General features: G+C 39.4%; 1 protein-coding gene across 1 annotated transcript in view; it reads left to right on the top strand.

Annotated features, from left to right (window-relative positions):
• Positions 1–13,556: 13,556 nt before the first annotated feature.
• erc2 (ELKS/RAB6-interacting/CAST family member 2) overlaps positions 13,557–24,076 on the top strand; it is a 31,909-nt gene continuing 21,389 nt past the window's right edge. Inside the window, 2 exon segments of the mRNA XM_053315520.1 lie at positions 13,557–14,231; positions 23,534–23,968. Of these exon segments, the coding sequence (XP_053171495.1) occupies positions 13,557–14,231; positions 23,534–23,968 (1,110 nt within the window).

Below are 24,076 nucleotides of genomic sequence, written 5' to 3'. Positions count from 1 at the left end.
CCTTAGGTAAATACAGGCATTTCAAAAATAAAACATTCAAATACTTGAAAAAAAGTTTTCCCTTGAATATTTACTGACACCTGTAATATTGTTATGGTACAGTTACAGTTGTTAAAATTAGTTGCTGTTGTTTTTGAAAATTGTTCAAAAACAACAGCATCTTGCTACCTGTTGTTCATCAAAGATGAAGCCAAAAAATGTTGCTGAATCTTTGGCAGCTAGTGTCACATTGGTTGGTAGACTATTCATTATGAAACAATTGAAAATGCTGAGTTTGGGTGGTGGACATAAAGGCTCTGGCGAATAATATTAATGCACTCAGGGTATTTTGGTCATTTGCTTGCAGGAGTAAATATTGTCATAACAGAAGAGAAAGAAAAAACTCCTCATAATGTAACTGAGTAGAAACAGGTTGTGGCTTTGAACTGAAGCCATTCCAAAATCTGAAGCTCTCGATTATATCTGCCTTGACTACATACTCAAAAAAACACACAGAGATGTGAAAAGATTACCTTGAACTTTCATCAGACACTGCTGCTAAAAGGTCAGAGGTTTAATTAGGTGTACACCAAATAGGAGACCAAACTAGAAATGATCTTTTGATTCCTAAAAGCTTGAACCATCTTTCTCTAAGACCTTAGATACAAGCAAAATTGTGGTGTGAGTGGGGGGGCTTTATTTGTTGGGATTTAAAATATTTATATATAACAACTAGAATACCACAAATATAGAAAATATTAGTTGTAAGAGAGCTATAGTGACCCCACAGTAAAAGACTGCTAACAATAGTTTTTAAAGAAAGCAAGTTGTGGACCTCACATAAGATATATTTTTTTGATAAAGATGATTGACACAAAGTTTAAAAGACCACTAACATTTCTCTATTAACTGATACAACCCATCAGTGAGTGTTGTGATGCATTAAGTGCTCAATCTTTGCTCTAACAAAGCTTTATCACTGGGCACAGCAGCCAGCTCTACACTATGTCCAACCTTTTTCCTCCAGATGCTTCTAATGGAGAATTTAACTCTCTAATGATATTTAAAATGGCTGAGCCCCCTCCACACAGACTGTTAGAGTTCACTTACTCTACTCTGTCTATTAGACAGCCAATTTTTTTCGTTACTGCAAGTGTTTGTTCTAAAGGCATGGGGCAGCCATGTTCCATCTCCCACCTCCCACTGCAGAGCAGATCAATGCTTATATACAGCATGTTAATGAATGGTTTATTATTGTCCTCAGTTATAGGTCACTTGACTTAGACATCCTTGTATTAAGGGCAAAAAGGTAAGTCATTAAATTATAATTGGGAGGCTTGCACTCATCCATTTCCCAAAAGCCATGACGAGGGCCTCAGCCCCCGAGGATTAACCCGTTATTCCCATCAGCAATGACCTCAGAAGAACAGTGACTCATTCTTAAGTGATGACAAGAGTGATATACGTTAGCAGTAGACAAAATGAAGCAGCAGAGGACAACGAGAAGCAAGGACCACTCATCCCACAAATTAATTATATGTCATTTTTACAGCCACTGTGCACACACACTTTACCAGAATTGAGCCTATTTCTTAGAATTAAAGTGACTCACTGTGTTACCAGGATATGAAGTAATTATTTTATACTTGATGCAGTTGTGACACCTACCTTTTTAGGTAATACAGAGCCCTGTCTATCTTTGCCTTTTCATGGAAATAATAAACCAGAATCCTTTTTGATGAAGGAAATTTAAAAGCAATCCTGCTCCAGAAGTGATTCAGGAGTCAGTTAACATGACTTTGATGTGCTTAAGCACACCACAAGGGGCCAGCAGAGAGCAGAGCAATAACCCTATCAGACCTAAATATGTCCAGATCCATCAGACTGCTGAGCAAAATGTCAAATGAATGGGGCTGAGGGAGAACTGTCTGTCCAGGTTTTCCTACTTCACCTGTCACTCAGCCTTAATCTGTTTACCTGTGAGTCTCACAGACTGCATAATCAATACACAACCTTTTAATAATGAAAGTCCTTTTCCAGGCCTTCACGTCTTCTAAAGCAGTGGTTCCCTGAACTGAAACAAAGACTACAGACCCCCATTTGAAAACAATTTGTCCCAGGGTCCCCCAAGATTTTTACTTTCAGATGTTTTATGACAAAAAAAGAAAAAAACTCCTGCACACTGTCTCGCTCATTATTGTATGTTTATTGAGCTGCAATGTTTCAGTCTATCCGACCTTCATCAGGCATATTATAGGCAGCATCACAGCATTTCAATATAAGTAGCTGCCTCAATCATGGGAGGATGGGAGGATTAATCATACACAGAACTGTGTCAGCACCTTGGGCTAATGCAAAGTGTGTGCATCACCTGTCAGACTATAACATAAGAATTATATGTTATGTTATCTCAGACAAAGTTTTGAAAAGTTTACTTGCTTCAATTCCTGAATGCCTATGGGATCCTGTTGATATTACTTGATCCCATAAATCCTCAACAATTGAGCCAAGATAGCCTCAAATTGCTGTTTAGTCTACACTATCTGATCTCCTTTTGATAACTATTGTAATAACTAGTGCAATTGGGTTTTTTTAAACTTCCATTCTCTGAGCCTCCCCTGAAACTGTTTGGAGCCCCCTGGGGAGGCCCACCTCCCACTTTGAAAACCTCTGGATTATATGACAAAGGCTTTGGGGGAAAAATGACATTAGTGTAATTTATCTCTCTGTTTGACATCCACAATCAGGAAGTCGAGGTGCTGTGTGGAGTAGCCTAAACCCAGCAGATATAACTTTGTAGCTTTAAATGACCAAACTCAGTTATTACTTACATTGTAGTCAGAAGAAATGCATCATTTAATAAAAACCAGAAACACAATACTGTGAAAGTAATTTCAGCCAGCAGGAACCATGGTACCAAGCTAGAGTAGGGTGGCTCACCATTAGCCTGGTTACCATCTGTGGTCCCTTATTGGTCCTTTATCAGCACATGCACATGTATCAACACATAATTGGCAATTGCATATTGTGTGGCCTTACATATATACTGACAGACCAGCAGACGGACAGACAGATGAAGAGACGGACAGACAAACAGATAGACAAGGAGGTAGACTAACTAATAGGGGATTTAGGTGTATATGTGTGTGAGTGTGTACTCTGTATTTGTAAGTGAATATATATACATGTATGTGTGGATATTTCTGTGATAATGATGATATTAATAACAACAGCAGCAAAGAAAATAATAATATAATAAATGAGGGAAAACTTCTTTTTTTTAAAGGGTGTGTTGCAAGGTTCTGTGGAATTGACATCCCACAACAATTTTAAACATGTTTTACAAGAGAGGTGCCGCCACAACCCTAACCCGCCACAATAATTGCACCTTTTCCACTCCTGCTCTCATCAGTGTTGTGTTTAGGCCACAAGTCATTTCCAATTTACAACAAAAAGGAAATGCAGCAACAAAACAAAAAAAAACATCTTGTCAGGAGTACGGAGGTGAACCCAAAAGATCATTCAAAATACAACTTTGTGATTAAATACAAATGTGTGGCTTGGCTAAGGGTAAGACTTACTAAAGAGTAATATTTCACAGACCAAAAATTGATCTTCTCACAGTCACAAATTCAGCCTGACTCCTTTCCTTATGAAAACAAATCAAATAAATAAAGTTTCTTTTTGAAAAACTATATATCTATGTTGTTATATGTATTTCCTTCTGCTGTGACATAATTAAATTAAAAACATATGTTAACTGACGATAATTTATCAATCAAACTTTATTTAAGCACCATTCATACAAGCTGGTGTAGTTGAAAGTGCTTCCCAGTTGATTGATCAGCAGATAATTAGACAGAATAAGTGACAACATATAGAGAAGGAATAAAAATGATGAGAGAACAGTGGCAAAAAAAAAATTTAAATACAAAAAACTGAGACCAATGCAGAAGTCATAATATTGGGACGTGAGGGTGGAGTATGGATGTATAAAGAGAGGCTGCCGACCCTAGCACTACATGCATAGTAAGCACGGTGCATTGCACTCTTGGATTACCTATGAATGATAATACTAATGCTATTGCTATTTTTTGCTACCGAAAAACAAACCATTGGAATAAGATGTACTTACCGGAAAAACTACGGACTCCCCAGAGGGTCTTTTAGTACAACCAAAAGCTGAACAGTACTTTTTAGGCGACCAAAATGTCAATTTACTTTAATGAACTACAGTACAAGCACACGGTTAAATAGCGACCTGTTTTTTAAATCGTCATTTTACTTTAAATAGGATCATAATTTACAAAATTAACACCATGCTGTATGGGAGAAGACTTAAAACTAGCAATTGAGGTCATACACTGTGGATAGTGTTTCCTGGGGTAATGAATTAAGTGATTCCTATACCCATGCAATCTTTTTGTTACTAGTGGAGTCGCCCCCTACTGGCCATGAGAGAGAATGCAGTTTTAAGTCACTTCTGCATTGGCTTTACTTATTCAGAGCGTGAGCAGCTACCACTACGGTGGCCGAGACCCGCCATAGCTGCAAATAAAAGTAACGCTGCAAACAAAAACAAATGCTGCTGCAAATAAAAACAAATGCTGCTGCATATAAAAGAAACGCTGCAAATAAAAAGACACACCGCAGCAAATAAAAAAAACGCAGCAAATAAAAACAAACGCCGCTGCAAATAAAAAGAAACGCTGCTGCATATAAAAGAAACGCTGCAAATAAAAGAAACACCGCAGCAAAAAAAACAAAAAAAAACACCGCAGCATATAATAAAAAAAACGATGCAAATAAAAAAAGACACAACGGAAGTGGATTACCGGGGACTGTTTTTGCCGAAACACCGGAAGAAGAAACAACAACAACAGGACTACGAATTGGAAAACGAACTAGAAAGTAAGTGAAAATGGTAGTGTTTGAGGGTGACTTGTCTGTTTCGGCCAACATGGGGATGAGGATCGGAACTGCAGACACTTAAAACACGCTGTTCCGCCTACGGAAGTAGTAGTAGTAGTAGTAGTAGTAGTAGTAGTAGTAGTAGGTAGCCACAAGTCCTTCTGAATGTAGTAGTAGTAGTAGGTAGCCACAAGTCCTTCTGAATGTTTTAAACACCAACCCTTAAACATATTTATTCATGCCGTACATTGTTAGAAAGCATAGGTTGCCCTGATTCATTCAAGACCACTCACGAATTATATTGGTTGCTCACAGCCGTAATAGTATTCAGCCACTCAGCTAAAGTAAAAACAGCTATAATCTCTACATACCTTCAAAGTCTTCCCTTTATCCACACCGATCATCTTATGACTCAGGACTTTCTGTACAGCTCGCCAAGTATCCATTCTTGTGAAATATGAAATCCGTTTCCATAACATCGAAATACTTTCCTCGATATGTCCATGTATTTAGTCCAACACGTAACGTAATAACACAAATTACAAACCATATACGGTCCCTTTTACGTCTTTACCTGACCTACACGTACAAGCAACAACAACAACGACAGTAATAAGCTGCCGGAACTATGTAGCCGTCAGTTGTTTCCACTCTCGTTGGTGGTCTCCCCGTATTAGCCGAAGCTAACAATACACCGGCATTCTCCAGTTCAACTTCAAACCTGGGGCTACATCGCCTGACCAAATAACACATTAAAAAGTACATGTAGCGACATTAAACACTACCATTTTCACTTACTTTCTAGTTCGTTTTCCAATTCGTAGTCCTGTTGTTGTTGTTTCTTCTTCCGGTGTTTCGGCAAAAACAGTCCCCGGTAATTCACTTCCGTTGTCTTTTTTTATTTGCATTTTTTTATTATATGCTGCGGTGTTTTTTTGTTGTTTTTTTGTTTGCTGCGGTGTTTCTTTTATTTGCAGCGGCGTTTGTTTTTATTTGCAGCGTTTTTTTTGTTTGCTGCGGTGTGTCTTTTTATTTGCAGCGTTTCTTTTATGTGCAGCAGCGTTTCTTTTTATTTGCAGCAGCGTTTCTTTTTATTTGCAGCAGCGTTTGTTTTTGTTTGCAGTTACTTTTATTTGCAGCTATGGCGGGTCTCGGCCACCGTAGGCTACCCACCCGATCTCAACCATAGAGGGGATCTCAACGATCTCAACACAGAAAACAAATTGGTGTATTACATCCAGTGTTGTCCAGCAGGGGGCAGAACAGACCTGACAATATTAAATACCAAATGTTTAATTGTTTTTTTTTGTTTTGTTTTATTTTGGCCAGAAAAGTGCATTTTCACTTAAAAAAGAAAAGGCTCCTTCACATCTCCTCATGAAAACTAATAACAGACCTGTCATGAGCAGTCATTGAAGACAAAAAGCTAAGTAATTGTAATTTATCATATGTAGACATTTAATAATAGCACAGTAAATGCAAACATGAAAAGAAAGTATATACAACGCTTTATTTCTCCATTTGATATGTTCTTTATTTAGGGATTTAAAATCTTCCAGAAAATTAATCCCAAGTTTGACTTTCTTGTATAAGAGCTAAAAATTCTCACTTTTTGAAAGGAAAACTTTTACTCTTCTAAGCTCTTTTAAATTCACTTTCTAGAGGCTTTTGAAAGGGTGAGGTTCTGAGGTTAACTTATGGCAAAACGTATTCTTTTATCAATTGAGTGTGGGTCTTTCACAAACCTTTGGTGTAATTTGTATATTCTCACATTGATGAGGGAAAAAAAGGAGAGAATGTTCTGGAGGCACTTCAGCTTTGACCATACTAATAGTGAGAAACATATTGCAGGTCAAAGTATGGGGAAAAAGAGAAGCCAATACTTGGCATGAACTCTTGCAAGGGGTAAGTAAATCTAAAGCAATGATGCTCCTAACCAGCCACCACTTACATTTTGCCTGTTCCTGGGGTCTCAAAATTGAGCCTTAAGTGGAATATGCAGTTGAAGGAAGATGTATCCAATTAAATGGGGAACTTTTACTCTACCTTCTTCATGTACATGTTTGTATGTGTGTGCATGAAAGAGAAAGACGGAGAGCGAGGCCAGGGGGGGTGTGTTCATCTGTGTGTTTGTGTTGAGGACACAGAAATGCTGACGCTTCTCCTGTGGGCCCTGTCAAGCACGCTTAGCATCAGTATTTACAATGCAAAATGTGAGGAAGTCCCTGTAATTTCAGGAGGCCTGAAGACAGGCGACAGCAACAGGAAAAGACAGGAGCCAGGGGGACATTATTTTGTTTTGGGAAGGCCTGCAGGGCTGTTTGTTCAAACACTTCTGAAGGACATACTCACCTCATGGTGAAGTCACAGTGTGTGATTTCATGAGTTCAGATTGATTCACACTGCAACAGAATTCTTCTGTCAGAACAGCTCAGAGGATCTTTGGTTACCCTCAGGCAAATCTTATTCATAATACTGAAAGTATGAATACTGAGAGGGAGCTGCCTCACTGTTAAATACGCCACAAAATGTCCCAGCTTTTTTGGTTAAGCATTGTTCCAAATGTACAGAAGAGGATTAGGGCCACTGTGGAAAAAAAGTGAGTTCTGACTTTTTTCTCAGAATTCTGAGAAAAAAGTCCGAATTCTGACTTTAAACTCAGAACTCACTTTTTTCCCACAGTGGCACTAATCCTCTTCCGTACAAATGTTTCATTTAGCCTAATACCACATTTCTAAGTTGCTTACGAGTTCAAACTGAATTAGGACTTTTATATGATAACATAAAAATAAACTCATGTCAAAATCAAACCTTTTAGTCAACTTTATAGAAATCACAACATTTTATGTGAATCGACCGTTTTTGTCTCTCCGTGAGCTGCAAGCTTTAATTGATCCTGCACTATTCACTCACTTTCATGCAACTAGCAGTGTTGGTGTAATTCTCTTTATTCAGCCAAACCAATAACAATTAACTGTGTCAGATTTGCAAGAGTAGCATATGGAGCAAGAAATTATAAGAGACCACGCCAGCATGAGGACAGGATGCTTTGCCTCCCCGAGTTTAGCCTGACAGGCAGCGCATGCTCACTCATGAGCAAAACGTTAGGATTATCAGACCACAGGCCCAGCCCTTGGTATAGCATTAACATGAACAGTCTTTAACCTACAGCATTACATCGACAGTCTGTTGATGGTGGTACTCAGCGAAGGAGATATGGCTGCCTGCGAGTCCTGCTACAGGGCAACAAATCCCTCAACTTAAAAACACAGAAACGCTGCTGATGACTGTGCAGTCACAGTTTTGGCTACTGATCCTCAATCGTTTTAAATTAAGCCTACCTGAAATGTTCTGTCACTACATCAGAGAATCACGTGTTTCCTAGCGTTTGTAATCCTCTGGTGAATAAGTGATCAGGGACAGAGGAACTACTACAGAGAGCTCGACCGAGAAAAAAAAAAAAACCTAAAGAAACCTAAAATATTTTCAGGTAATGAAAGTGGTCACACGGTAATTATTCTCATTCAGCACCAAGATGATGTGAAATTCATTGCAGGCCGCTCACTGCATCTCATCCGCCCATCCCCTCCTGTCTGCTGTCACTTTACAGTAGTGGTGATGCTGCTCCCTGGTGTGTAGAGGAGGAGAGAGGAGGAGAGAGAGCGTGTCCGCGGCCCAATGACAGCGCAGGATGCTGATAGAGGGTGCTTGGGTGAATGGAGGCGACAAGATGCCGTCTAGAGTGGCGAAGAGAAGGAATTAACATCGATAAAGGTATATTTGTTTCTCTATTTTATACCTTCCCTCCATTGTCGGTTTATCCTTGAAGTAATGACACTTACAATCACTGAACTGTCCTTTCAATTTTTAGCGTTTTGTGAGCGATTTGCCGGGAAAAAAGAGCATAGGCTATGTGCATTTAAAAAAAAAAAGAAAAAATCATTTCGTGGTTCATTGCATTGGCACAGCCACTCAGGGATGGCGTGATAGTTGAGAATTTGCATTTTAAAGCCGTGTTGAAACGATGCGGCCGGTTTGACTAATATTTCATTGGTGTATTCATGGGCTCGACGCGCACACCACGCTGGAGCCATCGAAAATGTAGGCCCAATGAGATCTCAATTGCACGGTCGTGCTTCCTGTGCTGCATCAAAATGTAATTCAGCCTATTACACCATTAGGACACTTATTTTAATGGGCCCCAGAGGTTTATTTGATAAAAGATAAACATCTGTCCAGACACTTTTCATTCAGAAGCCATTTCTAATAGCTGTGAGCAGGACTGTCGTTGAACATTGGTATTTGGTGGACGGGTGAACAGGCCACTTGGAGTAACATTAACATTTTCTCATTTAATCAGCCAACCATTGAAGTCAGTGGGAAGCATGGGGGGCGTTTAGGCTCTGTAGTAGAATACGTGATGAGGAGGTTGCATGTGTTGCTCAAGTGGCACTGCTGCACTGTACTGAAAGGGTTGGTGCTTCTTATCTTTTCATGTGAAATGTCTCTATTGTCAACCCATATTGAAGGCTATTTATAGAAAATTGTCCTCTTTTGTCTGCCTTAGACATGGCTCTGACCTCAAAAGCACATTATCACAAGCAAAAAGCCCTGGTTCAAACTGGTTGTCTCCTTCACGACAGTTAAGAATAAAATGCCTGCATGTTGGCTTTCAAAATGTCATGATCGCCTTATAGAAAACAGTCTCCCTGACCCCACAGTTACTCAGCCCTGCCTGTGGTGAAAAACGTTGTTTCAGAACATCTGTATCCTCTTCGCTGTTTCCGCACCACTGCTCAGTGAATTACCAGTGATAATTTCTCCCGTGGCCCTGTACTTGTATTTTACAAGAGGTTTTCTGGTCCTGATAACATTGATTGTTGTTGTGCTGTTGAGAAATGAATGGAAGGGACAGCAAGACCAGAAGGTGCAAAAATCTCTACGCAAAAGCCAGTATTTGATTTTAAAGTAAACTATTATATCTTACAGAAGAATTCTGGTTGGACTGATTATAGAATGTGGTAAAAACAAGTTCTATAAGACATTTTATGTCTCTTCCTGCAGGTTTGTTGCAGATCTTTTTGTAAAGTCAACAGCAGACTGTGAGGGTGGGTGGTGGGTTATTTCTCAGTTGGCATGCCTCGTGGTACAATATTATCACTGTTTCTGCAATAATATGATATTCTCTTATTGCATTTGGATCGTTTTCCTGTGCCTGTCACCCTCAGCAATGTGCTCTGGCACTGAGTAGATCTTGCTGATGTGGGGATGAAATCAGCTAGTCAATACCACTAAGACATCGGAAGTAATGAACAGTTAGAAGAAGAATGAAAGGATTGGAGTAATGACATTTTGAGACATAAAATGACTTTCAAAGCTTTCCAGATTTCATATTCAACTTTGGTGATTAATCCACAAGACATTTTAAAAATTGCTCACACTGTACACTTCAACTTCTTAAATCAATGCTCCACAGTACCAGGCAATCAATCTGTAAAATATGAGACTGTGTTCATGTGATCAGAGTGTGAACCAGTGGGGGTGACAGAAAAACAGAGGGACCTTATCACACAATAGAGAATTGCAGTTAAGATATTATTTAGGACTGTTAGAGGAGCAGGTTCTGTGTGTCATATGTGTGGTCATAGTCTGTAGTGTTAAACAAACATCATGTATCCTTTCTGGCAGTGCAGTTTTCCTCTGTTATTGCTTTGATTCTTTTTTTTTTCTTTTAAAAAGAAAATATTTCTGGTATATGTGCATTTGTTAGATACAGCACCAGTCAAATGTTTGGACACACTTTCTCATTCAAGGGAATGGGAAGGTGTGTCGAAACGTTCGACTGGTACTGTAGCTGACAGTAAAGATTAGCAGGAAACATGGGCAGCAAGGGGAAATTATGTGCTACAGACGTCTTTAGCCACAATTTAAGCAGGGATATCATGGTCACATGGACCTACAGCACAGCACAGTTGGCATAATTATGTCACATCACAGTAGTGGTACCAGCAATTTCAAGTTAAAGCTTGTATTTCACAATAACAAGTGAGTCATACAAAGTTTAATACCAGTCAGCAGGTGATAGCAGTCGCACAGTTTACACATTTTCAAAGTAACATAAAGCAACTTAAAGTGATACAAAAAGACACATCATGACACTGTACGCCACACACAGAGAAACTGCATTATCAGAGAGGAAGTAACTGAAAGATGCTTCAGGATATTTCGATTGACACTGCAAATCACAATCTGGCCTCGAAAATGACCACTGCGTTGAATCATCGACAAAAAACAAATATTATGAGCCACAAAAAACTAGATGTACTGCAGGGTTGTTATACTTTATAATAAGGTGCTCTAGTTGTTTTGTCTGCTCACCACATTAACTAACCAGACTTGACAGACCTGCTGTAGCAAGCTGACCACTATAGATAAGAGCAGATGTGTTCGTTGTTCATGAGTTTCTCTGCATTTGTAAAATTTGTATTTAATTTTCCTCTGTCTCTCAAATGAACAGAAGAAAATAAGGGTATGAATGCAAAATCTTTAGACTGTCCAAGCCTTTAAATAGATCCTGGTTGATTTGTTCTGCCGTTTTATAGTTACACATTGCCATCCCATTCCTAGACACCTGTTACTTGATATAACTAACAGAGATGACAGTGTCCTTTCTGACCTCCTCTGGCAGGCTGCAGAGATTGTCTCTGGCTCAGTGTTTCCTCACAGATAATGTCTGAGAGTTCCTGTCATCCCAAATCTTACTGAATTTCATACACAGAAGAGACCTGCTCTGTGTCATGAGTTGTCATTTTATCTGTCCCTCAAGGAAAAAAAATAAAAGCATATGCATCTAGTTAAAAATAAAAAACAAACAAACTTGGGAGTGGTTGCAAAGATAGCTCCTATAAACGTTTTGTCAGTATCTACATTTGGCATTTCACCTTGCAGAAACTTATGCCACCGTTTATGTCAGACGACCGAGGTGCTTTATCTCTGTTAGCCCAGGCACTGTCACCATGGCAACTGGGTCTGAGCAGCAAGTGTCAACGAAGGAGAGAAAGTACCATAGTTCACTTTGATGGCAGTCTTCTTTTTTCTTCTCACAGACAGTCCAATATTATTCATCACCAGACAACTTGTGACACAAACAACTTCAACATCAGTGTCTCCGCCTTCAACATTTATAGTTTTCTCTCTTTTTTACATGAAAAATTGATCTACCATGGTTTAATAATGGTACTGTCATTACCTGTGATATATTGAATATATTTCCTAGTCAGTGAGCAGGATGTGCAGTATTTTAAAATGTCTGAATTTCCCATTTTTATTAAAATTGACTCACAAATTTTGCTTAAATGTTCATTCTGTTATGTGTTTATCTGTTATGTTTAACTCATTAAGCTTATCAATTTTTTGGAATTGTATATAATATAATTGTTTGACTTGGTGCACACTAAACAACTATATATTTGGAACAAAAAAAAACAGTATAATTAAAACAGTACAAACATCTGCTCAAACCAGAACTCTGCACAGTTATAATGTGAATAACATAACATCAGTGGTTGTAAAGTCACAACAAGTCCCTGGTTTATTTTGATTTGTATGTTTCATGCAGAGGATTACTTTATGCTGTGTGCCGGTCTTAATGTGTTAGCTGTATTTCATAACTGATTTTTATTGCAATAAGTTGAAGATATTGTATTGATTGTTTTGCCTGCTGCAACACAGTGTCTATAGTACACTTCGAGTACTATAGCAGCAGCGCACACACTGTTGTGTTTCTGCGTATTTGTGACATGTTCTAATCTTTCACTTTGTTCCTAACACTTTTCAATAAACCCTGTATCCAAACATTAGTGTGTTTGCCACAGAATATAAAAGAAGAGGTAGTTAACATGACACTTACATGAACTGAACTTTGAACTAAATGCTACTGCAAAAACTAGTGTTTGAATGGTAAAACCTCAGCCTGCATGTTTTTCACAGGATTTTTGTTTTTGTTTAGCATTTTGTTCTGCGTTTCAGTATTACTCAATGGATATCATTATTTACTCTGATATACAGCACAATCTATCAGAAAAGACTAATGTGAAATAAGATATATTCTATCCAGTCTTTTAATTAGTCTGTTATTTAGCTGATGCACTTCGTGGTTGTAAGGCTGAACAGTCTGTCCTGACTGTATCAGCAGCATTAATGGGATTTAGATAAATATTGGCCAGTGGGAAATCTGGGATGATGCTGGGAATTCATTGATGCTGTGGGCTGTTTGAAATACTAGCCACATAAAATGTGACAGTTTGTTGCTGATGTTGACTCCTACAGTCTTCAAGTGAACAGATCTATTTGCTTCTTCATCCAAACGGTAACAACACGCAGGGAAAATCTGTTTGTTTTACACAGCTCAATTTCTCAAGGGTGTGTACTGTACTATTTTATAAAGTTTGAAGTGTTTTTCTGTGCCTTTCATCTGACACATACAACCTGTTGTTATTCATCTAACAGGTGCTTCTCTCCTGTTTTCCCAGATCTGACTTTGATGTGGTCCATCTATTAAGGCATGAAATAAGTCACCCATGTGTGGTTCAGAGAGTCAGTGCAGTCTCATTTCTGTGTGCCCCCGTTAAGGACCCTCTGGTGGCTACACCGCCGATTCACAGGACATGTACGGCAGTGCCAGAGCTGTAGGCCATATAGAGAGCAGCCCCGCACGGTCCCCGCGCCTGCCAAGGTCCCCCAGACTGGGCCATCGGAGGGCCAACAGTGGGGGCGGGGGTGGTGCGGGGGGCAAGACGCTCTCCATGGAGAACATCCAGTCCCTCAACGCTGCCTATGCCACCTCGGGGCCCATGTACCTGAGTGACCATGAGGGCGTGGGCTCAACTGCCACCTACCCAAAAGGCACTATGACTCTGGGTCGTGCCACCAGCCGGGCCATGTACGGGGGCCGCGTCACAGCTATGGGCAGCAGTCCCAACATTGCTTCAGTGGGGCTGCCCCATGCTGACCTTCTGTCTTACAGTGACCTGGGCTCCCTCTCCATGCTGCACCACCACCACCACCACCAGGGGGTGCCCTCCGCTCTGCTGAGGCAGGCAGTGCGGGGCAGTGGGGGGGAGCTGCTGGAGATGCAGGCCCAGCTCAGGGATATGCAGAGGGAGAATGAGCTGCTGCGCAGGGAGCTTGACCTGAAAGACAGTAAGTTGGGATCTTCCACCAACAGCATAAAGAGCTTCTGGAGTCCTGAGCTGAAGAAGGAGAGGATAATGAGGAAGGAAGAGGCAGCACGCACATCAATCCTTAAAGAGCAGATGAGAGTCACTCATGAGGAGAACCAGGTGAGAGTGGTCCTTTCAGCTTTCATAATCCAGTCATTACTGCAGTAAATTGTAGTTGCAGTTGCTGCTAGTCTGTTGTCTTTCTATTTTTTCCAAGTATTGTCTTTTTTATGCGTCTGTCTCCGCTTTTACCATTCTCTTTTCTGCAAAAGACCATTGTCATCCTCAGTCTGAGATCTCAAAGAAATATTGCATTCAGTCATGTTTTTCAGTCGCTGTGGAAACCTTTCTGGAAAGAGTTCTTTGTGTACATAAATATTTAACACGGACATGGAGTACTCCTTAAAATCAATGTCAGAGAGACCACTTGACCCACAGGAAATACAATACCGTATAATCTAGTTTTCAACAATCTAGTTTTTGACATCTGAACTGATCTACTGAAGTAATTTGTTCAGCATACTGTATGTTTTAAATTCTCAGCTGTAAACATTATGTGCCTTGTAGTGTATGAAACCATTGAATACAGAAGCTTTTTAACACAAAGCAGGCCAAAGCACCGATTTATTTTATTTTCAAAGCTTATTATCAGATCAGTCCCGGAGTATGAGATGTCATGAGGTTTTTCTGCTTGCTTCAATGTAGAGGTGTAGTCATGGCCCAGTTAAATCAGTTTGTGACAAGAGTAGGCACAAAGCCCAGAGACAAATGCCAAGGACACTTAAACACTCTCTGTTTGTCTTTGTCTCTCTCTCTGTCTCTCTTCTTTCCGACCATCTATCCTGTACTCACTCTGACTTTGATCATCTCTCTCTGTCTACCTCTATTCATCTAGCTTTCACTGTCTTCAAATATGGTGTAGATGCTCATATGTTTATTTTCTCTTTGACTAAATCCAGAAAAATACCAAACCACAGCTTCTTTATTCCTCACTACACCATGTGCATATTTTCTTATTTATTAATTTAATGTTATACACTCTTGAGATACTGTAGATGTCAGTTGAACATAATTTACTACACTTGCAAGCCTTAAGTGATTTTGCAGTCAATATGGTAAAATGCTGTGTCACCCTAATTTAGGCAATATTTATGTTTTCCTTGCTAAAGGATTACATTCTCCTCTAGAGGAGATTGGAAGGAAATCGCTACCTGAAATGCAGCACAGTTTAATTTTTCAGCTTGCAAGTAAAAGTGCATGACATATCGAGGTCTTGTGGAATAGTTCAGCGTATTGCTTGGCTGGTCAGATTGAGCTCTACAGTGGTTTTCTTTTCTTTCTTTTTGAGGCAGGCATGATGCAGCAAATTGAACGACCCCTCAAGCAATGTAAAAGCTGAATTTTGCCAGCTGGTTGTGGTCTTTGTGCCAGTCTGTCTACATTTCTGTCTCTCTGCTTGAGTGATGTTCAGTGATGTCAGACATCGAGCAGCCAGTAGACCGCTCATTACTCAGAGAGGCGGACACTGTCACTCCACCCTTCAAGGTCATAGCAGGATACCATTAGTGTGACCCTCATATTAGACCTGTCTGTGTGCATGTCTGCTTGCATTTGTGCAAAGGAATATCCCCTTTTAGAACAAATAGTATCTAGCTCAACTGCTTTCACTGGAGTTTAAAGAGACTACTGTGAGTGTTGAGCTCTCTGCCTGACAATCGTATGGTTTTACCTGCTGGCGATCCCCAATGGGGAGCCAGAGGGACTTTGATTATTTCATATCTTTATGATTGATGAAAATGTATAGGAACAATGTTTTGGAAGAGAATGTGCCTGTTCAAGCTAAACCAGCACTGTCACTTATTGGTCTGTGCTATTAGATACTCGGTGTGGATCCTTGTACATATTTTTAGCTTGCCTTCATACACTGTAGGAGTTGAACTTGTCCAGCAGAATATGAAAGTTGTACAGTGTGGGCTTTCAGGCCTTTGTGCTCCATACAAAGAGCCTACTTTTTTTATCCTCAGCCTTGTCCATCAGTGTTAGCCCTGACTCTGCACCGAATGATATTTATATCTCTCCTGGTAGGGTTAATTAATGAAGAATGCTGGCTAATAAAAGGCAGATGCGCCTTGTTACTATAATTGGCCTTTTCTATCTTGATTTCTGGCCTGTGAGGCGTCCTTACATAAGTGTGTACTTACGGTGCAGTGGTTTGGTCACACCCATCGGGCTTGTTGAGAGGTTGACTGAGGAGCAAATTGTCTAATTAATAATGGAGTAATTTCAGGCCAATCATTACATCTGTCTTGTGGCAGCCTTTACAATTCTACCAGGTGCCTCAGGCTTCTATTAGCTTGAGCAAATACCATGTATTATTTATTTTGTGAAAAATAAGATATGGGAATATTGAAAATAAGAAAACTGTTCAAGCATTAGAGTTAATCTTTCATCTGTTTTGTATAGCAGATTCCACATTAAGTGAAATACCAAACACAGCCTGAAGAGCTTTAATCAAGACAGTCAATGGCCATGGCTAGAGGTATGATTAGCCCAGGACCTTTTTTTAGACACTTTGTAATGTACTATGCAACTGGCACAGGCTGTTATCATTTTGAAATTTTGAAGAATTTTTTGTTGTGTTGAAGCTGGACAAGGGCTGCTGGAGGCAAGTGTGTGAGCTAGAGCGTACCATATCAGACTGAGTCATGACCACTGCTGCTAAGCCACCCAGTCAGCCCTCATCAAGGCAATCGCCAAAATGGAGGCTGAGTCTACCATATCACACTGCTCTGTCTGTGCATGGATTTCATCCCTCAGACATGACATGCTTTTTTATTCTTTACTCTAAGCTGCCGATTGTTACATGTGGCTGAGCAGTCCAAGGAATGAACATGTGAGCAGAGTGGGAGTGAGTTAATTGTATGTCAGGAACGGTGATGAAATAGATAATGCGCTAAGTAGTGTGTGTGTGTGTGTGTGTGTGTGTGAAATGTGTGCATTTTCAATTAGAGGTCACTTTTTTGTAGTTGTGCCAACTACTAATGTATGTGCAGATGCTTGTCATCACCTCCAGTCTGTATAGTGTGTGGGAGAGGTATAGTCACACTTCATTTGCACATATGATTCATAGATGATGATGCCGCAGGTGTGCACTGTTCACAATGAGCATTAGGCAGTTGAGTTGACATTTAGCTCTGTTCAGTGGGTGGCAAACAAGTTCACAGCAGTCAAATATATGTGATCAACAAAGGTATTGATGTTTTCAGCTATGTCACGACACAGTGAGCTATGTGGACACAGGAAATATCATGTGAATAATCACAACCATGGATTTTTCCTTGGGAAGCCACCTCCCATCTGAGCACATAAGATGGCTGCTACCTCCTCCAGAGGAAAAATGAGAAATGAAAAGTCTCCCTCCTGATTTCATCTCAACAAGATGACAAGAAATGCAGAGAAGCAGGGAGACATTTACAGAGCACAAGGCTGGTAAGATTGAGATGAATATGCAGGAATGATGGAGGAAAGAATTTTGAGGAAAACACATTTTGCTTATTGTTTGCAGTACTAAATTCCACATAAATGTATGTGTGAGCTCAGTTAGGATCATCGTCCCTATTGTTCCTCTGCTTCTCATGTTGTAAAGCTCCTAGTGACAATCCGTCTCAGCTTTAGGAAGCTCACAGTCAATGTGGATAGAATGTAGCTTGAACCAAATGCTGTTTACCCCGAACATTGCTTTGACTCATCACCCACATGAGAATAGTTTTGTCATTTGAAAGGCTTTAATTTGGTGGCATTTCTGTAGATGGAACTAAGCCATTATATTTATTTGAATGGTTTATTGATTGCCTGCACTACCAGTGCAGGCACTACCAGTGCAGGCAATGCACTGACTGTTTTCATGCATAGAGAAATTATACATCTTCACCTCATCATTAGCCAGATGATGTGTATCACTTTAGAGTATGTAGCTTCTTCAAGGAAGATAAAAATTCAATTCTTAATAAACAAGAGGTGCTGTAAGTTGTTGTGGATATGTCAGTGCCTAATGGTTGTTACAGTAGTATACTATGTTATATAGGTTGAAATCCCAGTGCAGCAATTAAAAATATTAAAGAAAAAATGTCTTGGTTACTGGTGGGTCTAGGAAAAAATATAATGGACTTTAATCTGGCCGGGGACTTTTGCAGGTAGTTTTTTTTAATTGGCTTATTTATATAGCACTTCAAACAGTGCTTTCAATAAAAGAAAATCAATAAAATAAACTAAAATAAGATTTTAAAAATAAAATACAAATAGACAAAAATAATAATAGACCAGACATACATGTAGTAAGTACAAGTTGTATATTGCGGGCGTGCAGATGGTCGGGTGGTTAGAGCACATGCGACATATGCAACTGACCCTGGTTCAAATCCCAGCCAGAGGTCCTTTGCTGCATGTCACACTCCCATGTTTCCTGTCTGTCTACTGTTGAATAAAGGTATCTATGCTGAAAAGAATCTTTTTTTTAAAAAGTTGTATATTGTTGTATAATACAAATACAACAAGGATACATATCAGGAATACAGGAATAATAGAGACCCAAGAATTTAACCCAGAGGAACTCTGGACAGCTCTTCACTGTGACACACCCAGTTAATTAAAGGAAGACTAAGGACTGGCACCAGCTTTATCATACTGAATAATAATCTGAGGTGTTGCAGCTGCTCCTAATATCTGCTCAGTCATGTCATCTTTTCTTCAGAAATAAAAGATATTATAAATGATGTTCTGGATACTTGGTGAGCACTTAAAAGTACCGTGAAGTATTCAGATTCAGTACAATATTACTCTTGTGGGCTGCCCTGAATCTCTCAGCTTTCTGCATTCTGCATTCACATCCTTCTCTAACTTTCTTTAGCTGAGGGGAGATGAAGAAATGCAGTGTTTTCTGGCATGACTGTGGGTGTAATTGTGTATTGTCAGCCATCACGACATACAACATACAGATTAGGAATGTAGTGAGCAGTAGGCTGCTCTGACTCAGTACTTCGGAGCTTTCCATCTGTCGATTGCAAACACCCACTCTTATTAACACACACTCACATGTACAGTAAACCACACATATAGCCTATCTGCTTGTGCCAGTGCCAACTGGTAAAAGAGCTGAATGTTGCCAGCTTTGATCATCAATTGTAGTACAGAGTAGCAGAGTTATTATGCTAACAGTGTTAATTTCTGATTAACAACAATTAGATGGATTTCCATGAAATTTTGTAAAGATGATTATTGTTTTGAGACGATATATCCTAATGACTCTTTTATTTAAAGTGAAATATCTCTATTGACCAGATTCGTGTGAAATTTAGAACATACATTAATGCAGGAAAAATTTAACAAGTTTGGTGATCTCCTGACTTTTCATCTACAATAACGTAACCATCAAGTCAACATTGTAATTTGTCCAATATTTTAATTAATGATATTAAGTTAACTTAATATTAAGTTCGGTTTTTCTGATGTTTTATGATAAAATGTGAATTAATTACTTAAAAATCATACAATGTGATTTTCTGGATTTTGTTTTAGATTCCGTCACTCACAGTTGAAGAGTACCTATTAAAAACCTACCTAAAAATTACAGACTTCTACATGCTTTGTAAGTGGGAAAACCTGCAAAATCAGCAGTGTATCAAATACTTGTCCTTCCCACTGTATATGTGCAAATATCCTGCGTGCAAGCAGACATAGCTTTTGGTATTTCTAAGCTTTTTAGAGTTGGTGGAGGATAGTAGAATCCTTCTCCTTCTTGTCTTTCTATATTGTAGCTCTCAGAAGGATTTTGTGTTTCTGCACAAAAGGATTTATGACACCTAGTTACCCTAGGCTGCCCCAGGTGTCAGTTATGGAGGAAGTACTGTAGCTCAACATCTCTCTCCTCTGTAAAAAAACCCAAAAAACCTCCGGTCGCTCGTTTTCAGGATATCCAGCGAAAGAGAAGTCTTCTCTTGGGGCAGGGTGACCACAATGCCAATATCCGCTGAGTCATGACTGACTGACAGGAACTAGTACAGCTCTGCTATTAATGAGTGGAAGTTCCAAGAAAGCGCATTATTGATCAGGGCAGAGAAAGAGAGTACCTAGGAGAACAGGAGGGGGAGCAGTGTCAGCTGAGATAGCCGAGAGGGAAGATGTGAGGAGAGAAAATCAGGGTGAAAAAAAGTTTTGGTTTAACCTGTTAAATGTTGCTCTGGGCCATATTAATTGGATCTTGTACAAGCACGGAGCAGCAGCCAATATTTGCAGTTTACACTGCATGGTCATAACTCATAAAGGACACAATTTTTTCCACAATAATCTAGCAGTATAGAACACAGCTTTTTATGATTAAGAAGGAGCATTTGAGGCAAATTTGTTTACATTGTGGAAAATAATTATTTTATGAAGAATTATTCCACAGCTATGGGGATGAAGGGTGTTCTTGTTGGATTGAAACGTTATTTGTTTGTCCATAAAATGTTCAATCCTTTCTTTATTGTAAAATCTCTTTGCATTTCAAGTGCTGACAGTGAGCATGTGAATTAGTTGACATCTTGTGTACATAAATGAATGGACAATCAGTCTGTCAGTGTGAAATAGAAAATGGGAAAAGCACATGGTGGTTTCTGTTGCTGGACCACATGGCAATGAGTCGTATAAGTGTGACCAAAACTGTTGAAGATGGCAGCAGGCCTGCTGTCAACAGAAAATGCATCAGATCCTTATGCTAACAGAAACACTGCCCCCTGGTGGTTGGAAGAACACATGCTCCACTGTTCTGTACTTAGGAAGTGGAAGGAAGGAAAGTGGATTTAGTTTTCTGCTTTTGTAATTGCCTTTTAGTCATGTCTGAGCCTGCTAACAGCATTAATACAATGTTTTTTATCATGCTGTGTCAATAGTGTTAATAAATTAGAACTGCAGCTAATGATTATTTTCATTAATTTGGTCTACAGTACAAAAGGCCTATCACAGTGTCCTAAAGCCCAAGTGACATCTAAGACAGCAGCAAATATTAACATTTGAGCTGTAACCAGATAATGTTTTGCATGTTTGTTTAAGAAGTTATGTACATGATCAATCAGTTACAAAAATGGCTGCTGATTCATTTTCTGTAAAATTCAACAAATTTGTCAGATCCATAATATAACTGATTTATAACTGATAAATTAAACATCACTACAGTGACATTAATACTGTATCTCATCTCATCGCATCATTATCTAATTACTACCACTGCTACTATTATTATTTGTACTACCGCAATTACTATCAATGCTACTACAACTAATGATAATAATAATAAGAACAATAATAATTTTTAGACCATCTACTCTAATATCAGTTCATGTAAACCATGGCAGCTAATTGGAGTCATTTTTGAAGCCATTTCAAATCTTTTCTTCATGTCTTTCCAGAAAGGTCAACTCAATAAAGCCATATTTTGTCTGTAGGAATATTGTGAATATGATATACTGACAGCTGGACGGACTGATGGGTGGCTGTCATTTTAAACCCTGGCTGGTTCGTGTTGATCATCCGTCTCTGTTGCATCATGCTCTGACGCTCTGTTTTTACCATACATCTGTTTTTCTGTTCATTCTGCCCATGCTCTGCAGCTGCTGGATGCCAGGAGAACCAAGGTTTGTCCCTATGTTTGCACCACCTGTCGCGTGCACAACATAGAGTCACCTTTCAGTGTGGCGTGTATTTTCAGACACCTGACAAACCCTTTGCACTGTACAACCTCCTCTCTCCTATGAATCTCCTCTGAAAGTGAAATATTTCCAGCTGTTCATCCTGCCTCCTTGTCCTGTGAACCCTCATATCTCTAGTTTTATATTTATGTGTTCCCCTATAAGCATTGTTAAGTTATAGAGAGTGATTAATTTGTTTAAATATGTCACTAAAAATGTGTGTGGTGTTCCATCCCTCTGTAGTATCACAAACCCTACAATGTCAGAGTGCCTGTAAATGATTTTGATTTCAATCTAAGAATCTGTTCCCACCCCTCTAAACACTGTTTGGGCCATTTCCTGGAAAAAAATTTTTTATCGGAAGATATCAGCTGGGAAAAAAATGTAATAGGTGAGACAAAGCCTGAGTCAGTTTGTGACGAAAAACTCAGCCATAACATTGATCCCCCAAAACCCAGAACCAACACACCTATACATATCACATACAGTATACAGCTTAATAGTGTGTATTTTTATTCTTTTTTTGGCAGTGGTGGAGTGTAATAAAGTACATTTATTCATTTAAGTACTGTACTTGAGTACAATTTTCGAGGTGCTTGTACTTTACTTTAGTATTTCTGTTTTAGGCTACTTTGCACTTTTACTCCTCCACATTTCAGCGGGAAATAATTTACTTTTTTCACCACTTCATTTATTCAAAGCTAGTTACAAGCTGCTTTTCTGATTATTTTGCTGCCAACACTCCTGTATTTTTACTTAAGTAAGATTTTCATGCGATTTCACTTGTAATGGAGTATTTTTTCATTGTGGTATTGCTACTTTTATGTAAAATATCTCAGTGCTTCTTGCACCAATGCGTTTTGGACACACACAGATGCACAAAAACACACACAACCATATGGCAATATGCTGAACTTAAAGTATGGATACTATAGGTTCTGTCATAGTATCTAACTGTCCATGTCTACCAATGGATAATGCTTATTCAAATAATCATGAGCAAATAGTATTTTCCTATATTGTATTCGATTAGCTTGCAGACCACTTTTCCTTGTAACTGGAAGCCACCTCTGAGGTTTGAAATCCAATATCTGTTCCTCTCAGGCTGAGTCAGAGAGTGTCGACCTCTGCAGCACTGCAGGAAATCATCGGGGTTGTTGTCTGCTTTAATTAGAAAATTAATAACTTCCATTAGTTATGCTCATGTCTATAAAAACTGAGCAACCTTTTACACAATAATAAATTAAGCAGGTTTGTGTATATATTCTCTGGTTAATGTGATTCCAAATGAATCTAACTCAACTCCTGTCCCAGAGCACAGTTGTTGTTTTTTTTTTAAATCAGAATGAACAGAAAAAAATCTTGCACACTTTCTTTTGACATCAGTTGCTTACAGCGTGTTTACTTCTAAAGATATCTGAAGGTAAGTCACTTGTTCTCTATGTTTGACTTACTGCAAGTGCTACACTGTTAAAGCATTCTCCACAGAACCGTCTACAACAGCATTTCAGGAATGTATATTTTTTTCTGTGCTTACCCTCAGTTGTATTATTATCATGACACACTTTGCATTGTGTATTTATTCCAAAGCAAAATTCCAACAATTTCTTTGTCTTTGTGTTTGTTTGTGTGTGTGTGTGTGTGTGTGTGTGTGTGTGTGTGTGTGTGTGTGTGTGTGTGTTTACATCTGAACTTCATCAGCATCTCCAGATGACCATCCAGGCTCTCCAGGATGAGCTGCGTACACAGCGAGACCTAAACCACCTGCTGCAGCAGGAGAGTGGCAACCGCTCTGGTTCAGATCACTTCACCACCATTGAGCTGACAGAGGAGAACTTCCGTCGACTGCAGGCCGAACATGACAGGCAGGCCAAGGAGCTTTTCTTGTTGAGAAAAACCTTGGAGGAGATGGAGCTGAGAATCGAGACCCAGAAACAGACATTGGGTGCCAGAGATGAGTCCATTAAGAAGCTGCTGGAGATGCTGCAGAGCAAAGGGCTGCCCCCAGGGCCTGGCAGGGTGTCTGAGGAGGAGGAGCAGGAGAGAAACAGGCGCATTGCCGAGGCAGAGGCCCAGCTTGGACACCTGGAGGTCATTCTGGATCAAAAGGAGAAGGAAAACATCCATCTGCGAGAGGTATGCTATCACTACGATTAATATTAATATATGTGATTCACTCTGAGTTAAAACTGTTTTTTTATCTTGTCATCACTAGAGGGCACTGAACGTCACATAATCAATATT

The sequence above is a fragment of the Scomber japonicus genome, chromosome 3, assembly GCF_027409825.1.
Source record: "Scomber japonicus isolate fScoJap1 chromosome 3, fScoJap1.pri, whole genome shotgun sequence".
Classification (NCBI taxonomy): domain Eukaryota; kingdom Metazoa; phylum Chordata; class Actinopteri; order Scombriformes; family Scombridae; genus Scomber; species Scomber japonicus.
This window is presented reverse-complemented; position numbering and strand designations above follow the sequence as displayed.